Raw genomic sequence first — 18,320 nt, 5'->3', positions numbered from 1 at the left:
CACAGAACTTAAATGTGTTTTTCAGCCCTAGAAATCTTATGTCTTATGTCTGTCCTCTGCATTCATGAGGTTACAAGGGACAAAAAAGGCTGAAAAGTAATGAGTTTTGATCCCCTACTCCTGTGTGCTGGCAGGGTCTCTAACTCAAAAACACACCCATAGTGTTTGCATAGGTGGCGTATTTGGTTTATTCAAAACCAAATACGTCAGTGAAACAAACAAACAACCTTACCTTATGTAGGAATTTGTTTGTCTGTGAATGGATGATGGCTGGTTTGGTCTGTATTTGTTTGCTACAGAGGTCTGTTTGCCCACATTTTCTGTACTTGTTATATTTTATCTTCTGACTTTTCATTTTTGAGCAATTTACTTTTGTAAAACATTTTGCTCATCTTAAATGAAACTTCAGTAGGTTTCTGCTGACCTGACACTGTTTTTTATCTGTCAGTGGATTTTTTTACATCCTGATGGTCAGAAGAGTGTTTGAGGGTTTCAGAGATCCTTCAGAAAAACAGTAAGTGTTTAAAATGACGTCTTTCAGTCTTTTAGGTAATCTGACAGGTTGACTGAAGTCTGTGAGCTTCAGTGGATTAACAGATTGTTAATGTTCTGGAGTAACAGATGGTCTGTAGTATGTAGCTGATGGTTGATGGTGAGATGGGTTATGTTTGTGTTGTTCTGTGGAGATCATTCAAGAACTGAGCCTGTTAAACACTCAAACCTGCTTTAGATTTCACCACTTTCGTTATGACGCACTTTATGATTGTCCTACAGTCGAATGTAAGAGGTAACAACATCACTTGGCTCAACTTCCTTAATTGTTGCAATTAATATTTTGCAATTGAGGAAACGGCCAAAAGACAAATTTTGAACTTTATTTAAAACTCAAATTTAAACTTGTGTAGTGAGGTTTAAACTCAGGTTCAGTTATTCAGTGAAAACACCAACAGACTCAGACATTTAGAACAAACTAAGAGTCAGATCAGCAGAAACAGAGAACACGGACATGTCTGCTGTAACTGCGTCGCTCTGCTCCACGCTGATGTTTGTCCTGTTCGTCTCTGCAGGTGAGATTTAACTCTGAGATAAAACAGGAAGTTTTGGCTGCACAGTAAAAATATTTCCCTGAGACTTATTTTCATATTGTTTCAGTTTTTCTGTTTGTGACGATGAAACAAGAATCAAACTGCCGTCAGAAACAAAACGTTCTTGTGCTTCAGCGACTGAAACACAAACTGTTCATACATGACGACACATGAGAGGTTCTGATTTTGTTCTGTGGAGATCGTTCAACAACTGAACACTAAAACTTTTCCACTTCGCCTCGTTTGTTGTGACGTACTTATTTCTGCGCATCCTCAGTCCAACCTACCAAACGTCACTCTAACGCCACGTCCTCAAGAGACACGGAAGAGTTTGAGCCGCAGCTTTAGCTTTATTTAAACCTTAAATGTAATCTGATGTAGTCAGGTTTAAACTCAGGTTCAGTTATTCAGTGAAATACCAACAGACTCAGACATTTAGGACAAACTAAGAGTCAGATCAGCAGAAACAGAGAACACGGACATGTCTGCTGTAACTGCGTCACTCTGCTCCACGCTGATGTTTGTCCTGTTCGTCTCTGCAGGTGAGATTTAACTGATAGAAACTAAACTGAGTTTATTTCTGAGATAAAGAGTCTCAGTCTGGTTTACATGCTGATTATATTTCTCTAAGAAGTAGTTTATTACTCATTCAGTGTTGCGATCGACACAAAGCTGGGTGGAGTCTGTGTGTTGGTGCAGTTTGCAGCACAGACACAAAGAAGTGTAATGTGTGTGTCAGTGTGATGTGTTGTAGTGTCAGGATGAAACTTTGAGAAACTTCATCAATCTTTGAGATTGATAAGAGGAATGAATAGAATGACCCTGGGTTACATGTTAATGATTTCTTCAAGAATTATTTTAGAGGGGCATGCAGCAGCATGGTAGCACGGTGGTTAGCACTGTTGTCTCACAGCAAGAAGGTCTTGAGTTCAATTCCACCATCAGGCCGGTTCTTTCTGTTTAAAGTTTGTGTGGGTTCTCCCCTGGTACTCCAGCTTCCTCTCACAGTCCAAAGACATGTAGTTAGTGGGGATAGTCTGTGAAGGTTCTCAGTCATCCAGGTCATCGTAGTCTAAGACCCTTCTCCAGAAGCTTGAAAGGTGAAACGTCTTCAAGCAACTTAAAGAACTCCAAGCTCCTTAGACTTAGTGGGGATAGGTTACACCATAGGTGTGAATGTAAGTGCGAGTGGTCTGTGTGTTATCCCTACGATAGACTGGTGACCAGTCCAGGGTGCTCCCTGCCTCTCGCCCTAAGACAGCTGACCCTGAAAAGAATAAGTGACAGTGGAGAAATTATTTTCATATTATTCGGGTTGTTGGTCGGTGTGATAATGCTAAAGTCATTTATATGGAATCAGGTTTCTGTCAGAAAAACCACACCAGATAAAACATCATCTTGACCTTTAAGAAGGAGAAAGACAAGCTGTGAAATAGAGCCAGAGATTAATAATAACTAATGATTAAATACAGAAGTGACCACTTCTGTATTTATTTCACTTACAACGCAATCCCATCTGCCTGAACTCTCTGTCCAATGTGTATGAACCTTTAAACAGTGAAATTAGTAACCAATAATCTAACCTGCTGTGGATGATCACGCTGATCAAACATCACTGTGAGTGTGTTTAAAGCTGAAGATATAAATTTTTAGAGACTTCAAAATGGTGTATCTTGAGTGGTAAAGCACTGTCCGGCTCAATGCTCTCTGACTGGCAGATGTACAAGTGAACAGTTGTACTTTGACCTTTAACCCCTCTTATCTGTGTTGCTTCTCCCTTCAGACCAGAAAACCATCACAGCTGAGTCTGGACAGGACGTCACTCTGACATGTCAAGCTGCAAACAACAACATCGCAGTTGTGAACTGGAGCAGAGCTGACCTGGGAGATGAATATGTGCTTTTGTCCCAGGATGGTCAGATTGATCCAGATAACCAGCATCCATCTTTTAAGGACCGGGTGGATCTGCAGGACAGAGAGATGAAGGATGGAAACGTGTCTTTGATTCTGAAGGATGTGACGACTAATGATGCTGGAACATACGAGTGTGGTGTCTTCATGAAAGGAACAGACTCATGGAAGTTCATCAGCATCATCCACCTTCATGTTGTTCCTCCAGGTGAGTGAGTAGAGTTGAGTGTGTGTGTGATCAGAGGTGAAGCTGCTTCCTGGTTGTTGATGTTTGTTTCTAAAGATGTTGTTGATGAGACTTTGTAGAAAGCAGCTGGTCTGAGTGATGTGATCAGAGTGCAGTAGATAATGTCTGACAGCAGTTTGAAGAGGAAATGGATTCTGTTCTGTTCTTCACTCATCACCTACCTGACACCTCACACCTGTTTCTCACCTGCAGGTCAGACAGGAGGACAAGAGAAGGATGAAGACAAAGGGAAGGAGGATGGATCTGTTGAACTGATTGTTGGTCTGTCAGTTTCTGCAGTACTTCTTCTTCTTGCTGCTGTTGGTTTCCTGATCTACAGAAGCTGTAAACCGAATCCTGCTGATCCACATGTAGCAGAGCATCTTCAGCCTGAATGTGAGTCAGATGAAGAAACACAAAGAAAGATAAATAAATGATGGTGAACATCCAGCAGACGCTGTAGAAAGCTGGATGTTCAGAGTCTGATGTTATTTCTCTGATGATCATCATGTTCAGACTCAGACCAACAGTGTGTGTCTGTGCTGTCTGTCAGTGACTCTGAACTACAGTTTATTCATCTTCAGGCTGTTCATGAGATTTACTGACACAAAGTCAAACTGTGTTACAAACATACATGAATTTCTGAGCTCTGATCTCAGAGCCAGTGAGTGTTTTTGTGTTGGAGCTTCAGGTTCAGCTGTTTGTAAGAACTTGTTCTGTGAGAGATGAACAACACAGACCTGAGATCAGCTGCTACACACACTGAATGAAGTGACAACACAAACGCTGTGTGATGATCTGAGTGTAGATGAAGGTCTGTGGATTATAGACGATCAATAATCTGCCTGCTTGTGTTCAGGATCATCGATCAGTTACAAATGAACGAGCTTTGACTCAGTTTGGATGTAGAAATGTTGTCCAAGTCAAACTGAGCTCTTTCATGTTTCTATGAACTTTGTGTGTGTTGAATGCAGCAGACTGGAAGAAAAACAAAGTGTGTATAACAAACCTCTCTTTAACTGACTTTCATCATCTTTTCATTAAATACAGCTGATGGTGTTTTACAGCTCACAGTGTTATGATTGTTATCAAACTGCAGATTTATGGAGCTGCACACTCAGAGATTTCTGTCTGATCCTGATACTCTGAAACTTTTTATTGAACTTTTGTTACAGAACAAATATAAATAATGTTCAGCTTCATATTTACATGTGTTCAGCATACGTTACCATGGTGACTTAACCAGGTTGGTGAGAGAGACGACTCTGACTGTTTGTCCGACACAGCTCACTAACACATTACTTTGGCTTGTAGTTTCTGACACTTTGCATGTTTAGCATGAGGCTAAAATTCCCCCTCAGTGGGTCACTGGTGACCTGCTGGATGTTCAGAGGTTCATTAAATCCAACATGACTAAAAACTCAAATGTCAAAGGAAATAAACAAAATATTTAAAGTCAATCATTCTGATCATAATTGTACTTTGACCTTTAACCTCTCTGCTCTGTGTTGTTTCCTCTTTCAGACCAGAAAACCGTCACAGACTGGCCAGGACATCAATGTCGAGCTCCAAACAGCAAGTCAGAGAAAATGAGCCAACAGCTTCATCAGACATTTCTCTCAGTCTGATCCTGACACTCTGACACTTTCCAACGTCTACTTAACTTCTGCTGCAGGGAAAATTTTAAAATGTAAATTTGTAAATATGGGAAATTTCCCTTTTGTGTTTTTGTGATGTCTAGTTTTTTTTGTATAAAATATATATAAAATATAACAAATAGCAATCAATGTAGAGATTCAAGGGATTGAAAGGTGTAATAATTTTCAGTTTCAATTCAGTTATGGTTAATAAATAAGGACAAAGTTAACACACTGTTGCAGTTACCAATGGTATTTTGTTTTGTATATTTTGTAGCCTTTACGGTGTGATCACAAACGAGTCTGTTCCATCGAAGGTTCATCACTTGAGAGACCGTCTTTTCAACCTGGGATGCTGTGCTCATTGCTTTGGTTTAACCCTTTCACAAATAGCGGTCACTACAGTGGCTATTCAAAGGCTGTTTTCTTATATGGTATTCTTCAACATAAACCATTGGTCACTGATGTGTCACTCCATACGGCAGGGTTATACTTGTTTTGTGTGTGTGTGTGTGTGTGTAATACTTAAAAGAAAAATCCTGTTTAAGAGACGTAAACTTGACAGAGTGCATAAAATGTTGGATAATTTTGCATGCATGTCTAGCTAATCATCCTGAACGCTAACACACTGTTAATTTTTACAGAAAGTCAAATTTAAATAAATTTATGTGCCATGTAGTCATTAAAGAGTGAACATGACAAACTGAACGAGTACATGTAAATAATAAAAGCAGAACACATTGAACACGTTCAGACAGCTATATGAGCTGAAATTGTGGTCATTAATATTTTGCGTAGTTGTGAACTGAGTTTTGTAACTGTTGGAGCCAAGTCCAGGCCAATATTTTACTCAGCATTTACATGCCATATTTAAGTATTTGTCATGATCTTTAAGTTTTTATTATAATCTTGATCATTTTATGTTATAATGTAATATGCTGTGCTCCATAAATTAATCTTGCTTTATTATTCTGTTGTTGTTGTAAAGCAGGGGTGCCCAATCCCGGTCCTCGAGAGCTACTATCCTGCAGCTTTTAGATGCATCCCTACTCCAACACAGCTGAATGGATCAGTGATCCTGCAGAGTCCTGTCCTCCCTGTGATGGAGGGAGATGACGTCACTCTGCTCTGTAAAACAAAGACCACTCCCTCCAACCTCCCAGCTGCTTTCTATAAAGATGGCTCCCTCATCAGGAAGCAGCCTACAGGTCACATGACCATCCAGCATGTTTCCAGGTCTGATGAAGGCCTCTACAAGTGTGACATCAGCGGTCATGGAGAGTCTCCATCCAGCTGGATCACTGTCACAGGTGACACACTCACCTGTCTGTGTTTCTGCAGCTTTCAACATTCACAATGTGACGACAACTCAATGACTGTTTGCTTTATTTTAGGGGGAACACACCACCTCACCTCCACCTACACCCACACCTCCTCCTGGTTCCCTTCTCATACCTGTGTTCTCATATGTTGGATCAGTCTGTGTTGTGGTTCTACTGGTGTTACTGGTTCTGCTGGTGAGACAATGTGTTCACAGGAAACCTGAAGGTGAGACTCAGACTCCTGAATTTTAAATAAACATTGGGATGTTTTGTGTTTTTGGTCTCTGGATAACATTTACAAACATTTGGAAGATGAATATTTCAGTAATTTCATCTCCATTTAGATTCTTAAATGTTTACTTTGGTTTATTTCGACAGATCAAAAAAAAAGGCAGACATGACAACAGTGTCATTGAAGATGACATCATGTACAGTGACTTAATACAGTGATTTAATATCACATCATCAACAAGAGCCAATCAGTCAAATCAGAGGTAGATTTTTTTCATTTATTTTTCTTTGGTGGAAATTGGATGGGGAGAGGGAGGGGTTCAAAAACATTAAGCACAAATCTGTATATATACACATCTTCTTACAGGGAGTGCAGAATTATTAGGCAAGTTGTATTTTTGAGGAATAATTTTATTATTGAACAACAACCATGTTCTAAATGAACCCAAAAAACTCATTAACATCAAAGCTGAATGTTTTTGGAAGTAGTTTTTAGTTTGTTTTCAGTTTTAGCTATTTTAGGGGGATATCTGTGTGTGCAGGTGACTATTACTGTGCATAATTATTAGGCAACTTAACAAAAAACAAATATATACCCATTTCAATTATTTATTTTTACCAGTGAAACCAATATAACATTTCCACATTCACAAATATACATTTCTGACATTCAAAAAGAAAACAAAAACAAATCAGCGACCAATATAGCCACCTTTCTTTGCAAGGACACTCAAAAGCCTGCCATCCATGGATTCTGTCAGTGTTTTGATCTGTTCACCATCAACATTGCGTGCAGCAGAAACCACAGCCTCCCAGACACTGTTCAGAGAGGTGTACTGTTTTCCCTCCTTGTAAATCTCACATGTGATGATGGACCACAGGTTCTCAATGGGGTTCAGATCAGGTGAACAAGGAGGCCATGTCATTAGTTTTTCTTCTTTTATACCCTTTCTTGCCAGCGTTTCAGCTTGTGTGTCTTGTTCAGTGGTGGTCGTCTTTCAGCCTTTCTTACCTTGGCCATGTCTCTGAGTATTGCACACCTTGTGCTTTTGGGCACTCCAGTGATGTTGCAGCTCTGAAATATGGCCAAACTGGTGGCAAGTGGTATCTTGGCAGCTGCACGCTTGACTTTTCTCAGTTCATGTGCAGTTATTTTGCGCCTTGGTTTTTCCACACGCTTCTTGCGACCCTGTTGACTATTTTGAATGAAACGCTTGATTGTTCGATGATCACGCTTCAGAAGCTTTGCAATTTTGAGACTGCTGCATCCCTCTGCAAGATATCTCACTATTTTTGACTTTTCTGAGCCTGTCAAGTCCTTCTTTTGACCCATTTTGCCAAAGGAAAGGACGTTGCCTAATAATTATGCACACCTGATATAGGGTGTTGATGTCATTAGACCACACCCCTTCTCATTACAGAGATGCATATCACCTAATATGCTTAATTGGTAGTAGGCTTTCGAGCCTATACAGCTTGGAGTAAGACAACATGCATGAAGAGGATGATGTGGACAAAATACTCATTTGCCTAATAATTCTGCACTCCCTGTAGAGTCATTATTGTTTATTGATTTAAAAATATTCCTGAAACATCGAGAGAATATATGATTTATTTACATATTTGGTCGCATGATTTTAAATGTTTTTATTTGAATGTAATTTTTTTTCTTTCAATAATTACAGAAAAGTTTTTTTCTCCTAACTCTTCCTTCTTTTTTAAGTTATGTTAGAGCTACACTGTCCGAAGTTTCTATATCCCATTTGAAACACGAAAACTCAAAAAATTCATGTTAAAGTTCACAGAAGTATCAAAATAACTGCCCAACTGTCTGCCCAGAGGTGTTACAATATGGCAGCTTAGTGGTCAGATTTACATTTAGGTGGTTAGATTTAATTTTAGAAAGTTTTTGGTGCAATTTTACAATGTGGGAAAGAAGTGAGGATATTTATTTTTTAATATTATTAGTTTGGATTATGAGGAAATTTCCTCTGACCTTTGACACTGTTATGTCATGGCCTAGATGAAACCACAATCCAACACAAAAAATGACTCCCCCAGTCAAGGACCAATGCCACAGCAAGTTTTACAGTTTCACAAAAACAAAATAGAAGTTTAGAAGAACATGAGAGTGAGGAAAAGCTAACACATGAAAACTTTCTAGAAAGGCTTCCCAACCCACACGCTACAAAAGTGGATTATATGCAATATTAATAATCTGTAACAAAAAAACGAATTTAGCTCTTCTAGATACGGAAACTTCATCACACAAGTAAACACAGCCTGATTGGAAACAGGATGTAGGCAGGAACAGCCAGTCTTATAGTCGTCACAATTCAGTCTTCAACCAATGATCAGCTTCCAACATCATGTGTGGAGGAGTGAATGCAATACACAGAATGATGACATTGGTCATAACACCATTTAAATAATTCAGACTGGGTTTTAGGATGATGGTTAGAGTTACATTTATGTTCAGGAACATGATTTTTGACTGTTATCATATAATGGAGGTTTATACATGAATATTATAAGGAATTACGAGGACATTACAGACAGCTTGGAAGTATAAAAAGTGTGTGCAATCATATTAGTCAGATGTAATTATGTGTGTTTAACTCTGTACTTACTTGGTGTTGTTCACTGTGAGCTGTTTGTGGTCTGTGGTTAACTGCAGCTAACAACTCTGCAGTCGTCCAGCATCCTGTTTCTCATTATAGAAACATGTAGGCAGCAAGTGTTTCACCACAGAGCTGCTGGTTTTAAAAGGAGAAAGAAAAATGTAGAGATCGTTTCTAAAAGCTGTAAACTCTGCACACAGACTGTGAATCTCAATGAGATTTCCTACAAATAAAATCCAGTTAACTGCATTAATTATTACAGTATTTTTTTAAAGAATCTCTACTGCCTCATATTTAATAACCACCTACATTTTTAAATTGTAACCAAATTAAATTAGATTTAAAGTTTATAGATAATCCTCCATGTGTGTTTGATTGTGCAGACAGTGACCCAGCTGCTGTTTACTCAGCAGTGAGAACTGAAGACGTCACTTATGGACAAAGACAAGAAGAAAAAATCAAAGATGAGAGGTAAAGCTTCTTCTGTCGTGGTTCAGTTCAGCCTGGATCTGAGGCTTTGCTTTAAGCTACGTGCTAACATTAGAATGCTAATGGTACAGTGAGAGTAAGTGAGAGTGAGGGAACGAGTGATGACAGATACTTAGTTACGGAGCCCTGCAAGGGACATGGGAGAAAAAATTGAAGATGAACTTTTGCGAGATCTCACCAAAGTAAATCAGGAGATATTGTAAAATAGGCCGCATCGTTTGAGGATTTTGTTAAAGTTCATCTTCAGTAATGATTGAGAGTTTGAAAGATTTGCTTTTACGGGAAAAACCAGATAACTGCACTCAGCAACTAAATTAAAAACTGTCATGTCAATGACATCCATGTCATCCATGTACAGGAGGTGGCTGACAACTGCTCCGTTCCGTAGTCGGTATCCGTAGCCAGTCTTGTTAATGATCTCACTGAGGGGGTTCAGGCCTATGCAGAACAGCAGTGGGGACAGAGCATCTCCTTGGTAGATCCCGCACTTGATGGTGACTTGTGCTATGGGCTTGGAGTTGGCCTCTAGTGTTGTACGCCACATCCCCATTGAGTTCCTGATGAAGGCTCTTAGGGTCCCATTGATCTTGTACAATTCTAGGCATTCCAGTATCCAGCTGTGGGGCATTGAGTCATAGGCCTTCTTGTAATCAATCCAGGCAGTGCACAGGTTGGTCAGTCTGGTCTTGCAGTCTCGGCTGACTGTTCTGTCTACCAGTAGCTGGTGTTTTGCGCCTCTGGTATTCTTGCCAATTCCTTTCTGTGTCCCACTCATGTATTGACCCATGAGCCTGTTCATCTTAGCCGATATGATGCCTGACAGGAGCTTCCATGTAGTACTGAGGCAGGTTATTGGTCGGTAGTTGGAGGGGACCGGTCCCTTCTTGGGGTCCTTGGGGATCAGGACCGTCCGACCTTCGGTTAGCCATTCCGGGTGTCTCTCGTTAACTAGCAGCTGGTTCATTTGTGCTGCTAGACGCTCGTGGAGTGCAGTCAGCTTCTTTAGCCAGTAGGCGTGAACCATGTCGGGCCCTGGTGCTGTCCAACTCTTCATACTGGAGACCCTTTCTTGGATATCTGCCACTGTGATGGTTACTGGACCCTGTTCAGGGAGGTCGCTGTGGTCTGCCCTCAGATCCACTAGCCACTGAGCATTGCCGTTATGGGTTGCGTCCTTCTCCCATATGCTCTTCCAGTATTGCTCCGTCTCTGGCCTTGGTGGTGCTGTTCTCTTATTGTTCCCTTGCCACTGAGAGTACACCTTTGCTGGTTCTGTGGAGAACAGCTGGTTTATTCTCCTGCCTTCTATCTCTCTGGTGTACCTCCTCAAGTGGCTGGCCAAGGCTGTGAGTCTTTGCTTGGCAGTTTACAAGGCCTCAGGTATGGACAGCTTGCTGTATTTCTTAGGCACCTTATTCGTCGCACCTTTCTGCAACTCCGTTAGTTGGCTAACCTCCCTCCATGCTACTTTGATCTTGCCCTCTAGCCTCCTTCTCCATGGAGGGTACTGCCCCTTGTGGCTGTTCAACTTGTAGCCAAGCATCTCACTGATCACTGCTGCCGTATTGTAGATCAGCTTGTTAGTGTCGGTAATCGTGGTTGTAGGTATTGTCCGTAATGCTGCATTAACATCATCTAGCAGACCTTCTGAGGGTACTTCACGTAATCTTGGTAACCGGCTACGGGGGATCCAGGTTTCAAGCTTGGCCATTATCCTATTTTTCAGGTCAGTTCCTCTCGCACTCAACGATCCTTCTCCTATCGCACTTGGGGCTATGTACCCAATCTCGGGTGGGGGTGATGACCTGACCTGGCGTCCTGACTCCTCCTTGCCGTAGCATTTGTGTTGTACCTCGTCAATCTCTAGCTGTGAGAGCAGTCCCTTCTTTCGAATGTTGGAACACTGAGCTACTAGTTGTTTCGCCGTCATTGTGGATGTTGGGTATCGAAGAATCCATAGGTCCGTCATCCTATTCATGTAGCCCCTTCCGCCGGGGTTACTTGCGTAGTAGCATTCCAACAACGCCCTGTTTTCATCTCTTGCCCACCAATGCCTTCTTGTTCCAGTAGCCCACTTTTCGTCAGGGTGCCCTGGTTCCTCAACACCTGACGCGGACCTTGTTGATCCGGGCGACGTCCGAGCCGGGTGATCCAGCTGCTGTCTACTCAGCAGTGAGAACTGAAGACGTCAGTTATGGACAAATAATCATCAGACCAAAGAAGACCAGAGGTACAGCTGCTGTTTAACTTTGACTTTGGATAGAAACAAGCTAGCTGCTCACACTGTTTACAGCCGTCATGCTAAACTAACATGATGTTTGCCTTATGCTAACTTAACTTAGCATAATCAAAGAAATACAAGACAAACTCAGAGTCAGGAAAAACTAGAGAGGCAAGAAAAATATTGAAAATTATTTTAAAAAAATTAAATAAAAATGATCATTAAAAAAGCTAATAGCATAATTAAAGGAGGCAGACTGCTCTCAATTCTGTTTCACAGACGCAGAAGTCCCAAACATTTGCCAAACATCTGCGAGAAAACATTTGCCTTACATACGTGGACAAAATTGTTTGTACCCTTCAGTCAATGAAAGAAAAACTCACAGTGGACACAGAAATAACTTTAATCTGACAAAAGCAAAATTCAAGCAAAATAGAAATTCTATAAATCTTAACCAATGAAAGTCAGACATTGCTTTTCAAACAATGCTTCAACTGAATTATTTAAAAAATAAATGCATGAAACAGCTTTGGACGTAACATTATAAAGATGAATTCTTCTTGTTTTTGTAAATCTAGAAATTATTTTAATCTGCAGTGATGTAAATGTAGAGACATTTTATCTGTTTTTTCTCATCAGAATTACCATAAAATATTCTCACAGTAAGACATCATTTACATCCAAGAGCAGCATAAAGATGAAACACATTTAAGAAAGTCAAAATAAATTCTCTACATGTTTATTTAGAAGCCATGCAAAAAATAACCTTCATACTATTGTCTGATTGTCTGTTTACAACCTAAGACACAGTCGGTAGGATCAATTACATGATCTCCTTTTCTCCCTGACTTCTTAAGAAGTGTGAGCAATATGGACGCTGTGTGATTTGTATCTGAGCTGGTTCCCAGTAAAGTCTGAACTGGGACTGTGTGTGATGCAGAGAGGTGGAGATTGGAGGTCTTGATTGAACTACAAAGCTTGTAATCATGTTTCCTGTTGTTTGAACTGTGTGTGTTTGTGTTCAGACTTTAAACCAGAGCCAGACGTCGTCTACTCTTCACTGAAGTAGTCCACCAGTCCAACCACTGACGTCCAGCTGCTGGTCTCCAACTGGTCCCCCCAGCACCTCGGACCAGAGGACATCCACATGTTACAGATGTTTTGTCTTTTTATCACTGAATTAGACTCTGATGACCCAGAACTACTTATTGGAAGTCAGTTCATTGACTTGATGTTTGTTGGCTTTTGTTCTCTGCCTGTGATCAGTCTTATATATATATAGCCATAAAGGGATGTCTTCTTTTCTCGGGTGGACTCTTCAAACACACTTACTGAACATTGTGGCTAAAAGTATAAAATGCTGGACTTTGGTCTTCCACATAAGTCCTGGACACACATATGCAGGTCAGACTTCAGTGTATCTGAAAGGAGGTAATCGAGGTGTTTAATGTTTAGTCAGTCTGCTCAGATCATAGCTGCAGATAGTTCAGGGTCACTGCTGGAAGGTAGAAATCTGTGTGGAGAACAGATTCTTTCACAATAAAACAGGAATTGCTCAAAAAGAGACAAGAAGCAAACCCAGGCAGGGAGGCACATAAATATTAAGACAAAGAGTCCAGATGAGCAAACAGTCACTGCTCAGTGTGACCAGGATAGTCTGAGCTCCGTCCTAAACCTGAACAGCTGTTCACAAGAATCCTGCTGATTACTGCTCAAAGCTGCTTTGACCTGAAAACTGGAATAAAAGATTCTGAGGATTTTAGAGATCCTTTGGGAACAACAGGAAGTGGGGGTTTATCTAGGCACAAATCCCACTGGAACACAAGCTCAAACTGCACGACAAAACAAGACAAGACCGAGCTCTTTGTCTTTGTGGCTCGTGAGGGAAGTCAGCCCAGGCCTTCACCTGTCCTTAGCCAACTTTGACTAACTCCTTTGCTACAGTCCTTTTTATTGTCACATACATGAATATGCAATTGCAAATGCACATGACATTCTTAAGCAGGCATATCTGAACAACATCAGTGTCTGTATTCTATGTGTTTCCAGCTATACCATATACCACGTACGATCTTTCAATGAACTTAAACTCTGTGTATGAGGTATGCAGAAAAGTATGAAGGACCACAAGAGCCACGCGCATCGAAATAAAAAATTCTGTGCTTAATTAATGAATTGTAGAATAAGATCTGCATTTGTAAATTCATTTTTGAATTCCAATTTAATAAACTGATTTTTAAAATGCTTTTTAAGTCTTCATTTCAACAAACATTTTCAAATTCCACTTTAATAAACTACATTTCAAAATCCATTTCCCTTTCCTGTTCACTCAGGGATTAACATGTGGATTAGAAGTTGGATTAACAACTTTTAAAAAAAAATCCTGCTGCTGTTCAAATTAGCCCACACACCCTTCTACACTTAAGCGCTGACCTAGTGGTGGTTGTCATTTATAAAGCAGCTGATGTGATGTAACACCAAGTTTCACCAAGAGATGGCAGCAGATTTTCATTAAACTTCACTGAGAGGTTCAATAGGAATAGGACTCGGTGCTTGTTCAGGGTATGTGATCCAGAGGGAAGTCCAGTCTGAGTCACATATTTATAAGTTTATCAGAAACCAAAACACACAGATCACAAACTACTGAGTAAGACAGGACAGGACACCTGACAGTCAAGGTTTGTTTCCTCTTTGTCCATGTGAAAGCATAACTTTAACATATAATGCACAGGTGTCAAACTCCAGGCCTCGAGGGCCGGTGTCCTGCAGGTTTTAGATGTATCCTTAATCCAACACAGCTGATTGAAATGGATAAATTACCTCCTCAACATGTCTTGAAGTTTTCCAGATGCCTGGTAAACATTTGATTCAGGTGTGTTGACCCAGGGTGAGATCTAAAAGCTGCAGGACACCGGCCCTCGAGGCCTGGAGTTCGGCACCCCTGAAACATATCCCTGATTATTTCCTGAAGCTCATTTTAACTTGTTCTATTCAATTTAAATTCACAAATTAAAAACTCTTCCGTCTCAAACACACACATCCTGCACTGAAGCACACACTGAATGATGCTCCTGCGGTTTTTAGTCTGTGCTTGAAGTTTAATGTTTCTTTTCTGCTCTGAAGAGAGCAGTGTGTCAGTTTGCCACAACCAAACTAGAACGAGTCAAAATTTCCACCTTTGAAAGCCACAGGACCACACGAGGAAAACATGTAAAACTAATGCCATACAATAACGACATGCCAATAAATTAATTAACTGATTGCTTTTTGCAGTCAGTTAATTACTGATTGTCAGTAAGTAGTTCTGGGTCATAAAGGTCTAATTCAGTGATCAAGAGACATAAAACATATTAAACTGTTGAACATGTGGATGTCATTTGGTCTGAGGTGCTGGGGGGACCAGTTGGAGACCAGCAGCTGGACGTCAGTGGTTGGACTGGTGGACTACTTCAGTGAAGAGTAGACGACGTCTGGCTCTGGTTTAAAGTCTGAACACAAACACACACAGTTCAAACAACAGGAAACATGATTACAAGCTTTGTAGTTCAATAAACATTGTTTCCTCTCTGTTCCCAGTTTTGTTTCATTCATGTGTCACCATTTCTGGTTTCAGTTTGGGTTGCTCTTCATTTGGATTAATGGCTTCAGATTAATTTTGGATTATGTCCACATAAATTGATACTAAAATTATTAAAAAAAAACTCTGGCCATGTTTACTATGAACAGCCACCACTGGAATATGAGAGGGAATATGACATGAAATAAGGAAAAGCAGAATGGGTCCACTTTACCAATGGAGCAAACATTTTTAGCTTTATCTTTGCAGACTGAAACCTGGCTGCTGTTTCCACTGTGCTTAATATTCCTTATTTGTTGTCACCTATTCTGACAAAAACTTACATTTATTAGAAAAAGACTTCTAAAATTGCTGGTACATAAAAGGTACTATATTTTATTCATAGAAAAACTTAATATCAGACTTTTGTCTAAATGCAAGTGTGGAGGCAATTCTATAATCAAACTTATATTCTGCTTGGGGGGGGGTCATAGTTTGGTCCCGCCTTCACTGTTGTGATTGGTGTGGGGGTAGGGACAGGCCTAGGGCATCGGGGGGTTCCCCGGAGGCATCTTCCTTGGGGGGCTCAACCCGGGGTAGCGGTCATGTCCGGTTAGGGGCTCTGTTGGCTCTCAGGTGACGGTTTCCTCGCGGCTGCGTGCAGCGGGGCTAGGGGAGGGTCTGTGCTGACGGACGTGGGTTACTGACCTGGTAGCCTGGCTGCCCCTGGGTGGGTCCGGGATGGGCGTGAGGTTCTGGGGGCGCTCCGTCTCTGGGCTGGGGCCCTGGCTGGGCCTCGGGGGCTTGGGTCCTGGTTGATGTGTTGCCGGGGTTGTGGGCGGGCGGGTGCATGGGGGCCCATCCCTGGCGCAGGGTGCCGCCGGTGCGTCGAGCCACCTGGGGGGCTCTTCAACTGGTGGGGGAGATTGTCACATCTTGCAGGAGCTTTCCTCTCTGCAGGAAGGGGAGATACAGGAGAGGTGGAGGAAGATCTCAGCCTGGGCGTCTATTGTCTTATGTAGTCTGGAAGATGAGTGGATGGTGGGGTGGGTGCAGTTTTCTCTGTGGTGGGGTTGGGTGGACTGTCCCGGGCTCTGTGGGGCCGGGCGGCGCTGCTGCACTGGGCCCGGTCTGGATGGGCCTGGGCCCCCTTTCCCTGGTGGGTCACGGAGTATGGGGGTGCTTACTGGGGTCAGCGGGGGAGCTGGCCCCAGGGAGGGGTCACTTGCCCCTCCCTTCCTTCCCTCCCCATCTCCAGCTGCCTCCCTCTTCCCGCTCCACCACAACCACCCACACATGCAGGGCCTTGGAGTAGGGGTATGTCACCAGGGTGCAGAGGAGGCTACGCCCCCCCCCCCCCCCCTCTGTCCCCTTCTGGCTGCCTCTGCCTCAATTTTATCCCACAACTTAGACATTCACATTACTCACACCCTCATTACACATACATATAGGATCTTGGGGGTGGGCACGATACACGGAGTCCAAAGTACCATCAGGGTGTACACCCCACCCCTGGCATCGTTGCCCACCTCTCAATTTTAAATACACGTAGACATTGAGGGCTAGCAGGAGGGACCATGCGCTTACCTGCTGCTCTCTGGCAGGTAGCTCTATGCCCTCCTGGGTTTTAATTGCACCTTAGAACACACATGCATCAACACTACAATGAGCGGGTGGAGGGAGGTTTGGAGTCTTCTCTCACCCCCATTCTCTGCGACCTGCTGGAGCAGGGGGGCTAGGAGGAGGAGTTGGCCGTCCGATTGCGGTCTGGAGTGTGGGGCCTCCCTGCTGCTGCGGAGTTGGGGCGGTCTGCCTCTCCCCACCGCAGGGAAAAGGGTAACACCACCTGGGTCTGGGCGCAGTTCCGCCCTCCAGGGGCAAGGGTACCTAGACCCGGTTTGTAGAGTACGCTTGGGGAGTGTGATCGTGTGTACAGCGTCTCTTTATGTCTGTCTCCACGTTGGTTGAGTGTGGAGTAAGTGCATATGAGAGCATGAGGGTGGGAATGGATGTTTGTGTCTGTGTGTGCCTGTATGTCTGTGTCTATATGTCAGGTTGGGTGTCAGGCGCCACCTCTCTGGGGACATCGCAGGCCCTCCAAGGTTTGAGGCCTATCTCCCCCCACCACCACTTCCCCTGCCAGTGGCGGACTCCCTCAGACATCGGTGCGTTGGTGGTTCTTTGTGTCTGGGGATGGGCATCCAGGTACACACCGGCTCACTCCTTGGTGGCCGCTTATCGGGGCCTGGAGCCTGGGGCTCGCTCGGGCCACTTCAGAGGTGGGGTGCCCCCGGCCTCTCGGCCTGGTGCTCGGTCACTCAGGCACAGCTGGCTGCCGGCGGAGCTCACGGGCGCGTCACTGCAACTCCCCCTGGCTTCTTCTCCGCGGCTGCTGGGTGACCCCTCATCTGGGACTCTCCTCAGCTCTTTCCGGGACAGTGGCGCGGCTGCCCCTCTGTTGGTCTTCCATGGTCTCTTGTGTTCTGGGGGCCTCTGGATGTCTGGAGTTTTGATCTCCTCCATACCTGCTTCATGCCCTGGAGGACGGGGCTGTGGCCCCCCCACACCCTCTAGCAGATCATTACATGAAGGAACCTTTTTAAAAAAAACAAGCGCGTCCATGCTCACAGGTGTACACACGGGTGATCACACCCACAAACTACACCCTTTTTGGCTCCTACCTCAAAGCACACTGTGTTCTGTTGATCTTATGTGCTGCACAATAATGTTTAATATTTAGTATTTACTGTCATATTCCCATATATCATTGTGATGCTGTTTATTCTATTACTCTTGTTCTCTTCTGCTTGTTTTCCTTTTTCTTTCTCAACAGGTGATCCAGGTGATCGATATATGCATTTTTTTCCCTGCCCATTCTGTTGGTTTTTGTTTTTTGCCCTTCTCCCCCGTCCCTCTTCTCAGCTGTTTCTCTTTCCCTCTTTCTTTCTCCCCTTCTTTCCCCCAGTCAAGTCTGTCCCATATTCAGCAAGTGAAAATAAAATAAACAATAAAAGGTGAATC

At 42.8% G+C, this 18,320-nt stretch overlaps 1 protein-coding gene across 1 annotated transcript; it reads left to right on the top strand.

Annotated features, from left to right (window-relative positions):
* Nucleotides 1–1,515: 1,515 nt before the first annotated feature.
* LOC146712932 (butyrophilin subfamily 2 member A1-like) lies at nt 1,516–4,315 on the top strand. Its single transcript, XM_085445571.1, has 3 exons — nt 1,516–1,627; nt 2,869–3,204; nt 3,436–4,315. The coding sequence occupies exons 1-3, from the start codon at nt 1,567–1,569 to the stop codon at nt 3,657–3,659; spliced, it is 621 nt and encodes a 206-aa protein (XP_085301697.1). The 5' UTR covers nt 1,516–1,566; the 3' UTR covers nt 3,660–4,315.
* The last annotated feature ends 14,005 nt before the right edge of the window (nt 4,316–18,320 follow it).

Source organism: Copadichromis virginalis, linkage group LG3 (assembly GCF_057382275.1).
Source record: "Copadichromis virginalis isolate Kocher_CV1m ecotype Utaka linkage group LG3, C_Virginalis_male_GT1.1, whole genome shotgun sequence".
In the NCBI taxonomy this organism is placed as follows: Eukaryota; Metazoa; Chordata; class Actinopteri; order Cichliformes; family Cichlidae; genus Copadichromis; species Copadichromis virginalis.
Note: the sequence above shows the minus strand (reverse complement) of the source record. Positions and strands in the feature narration are given on the sequence as shown.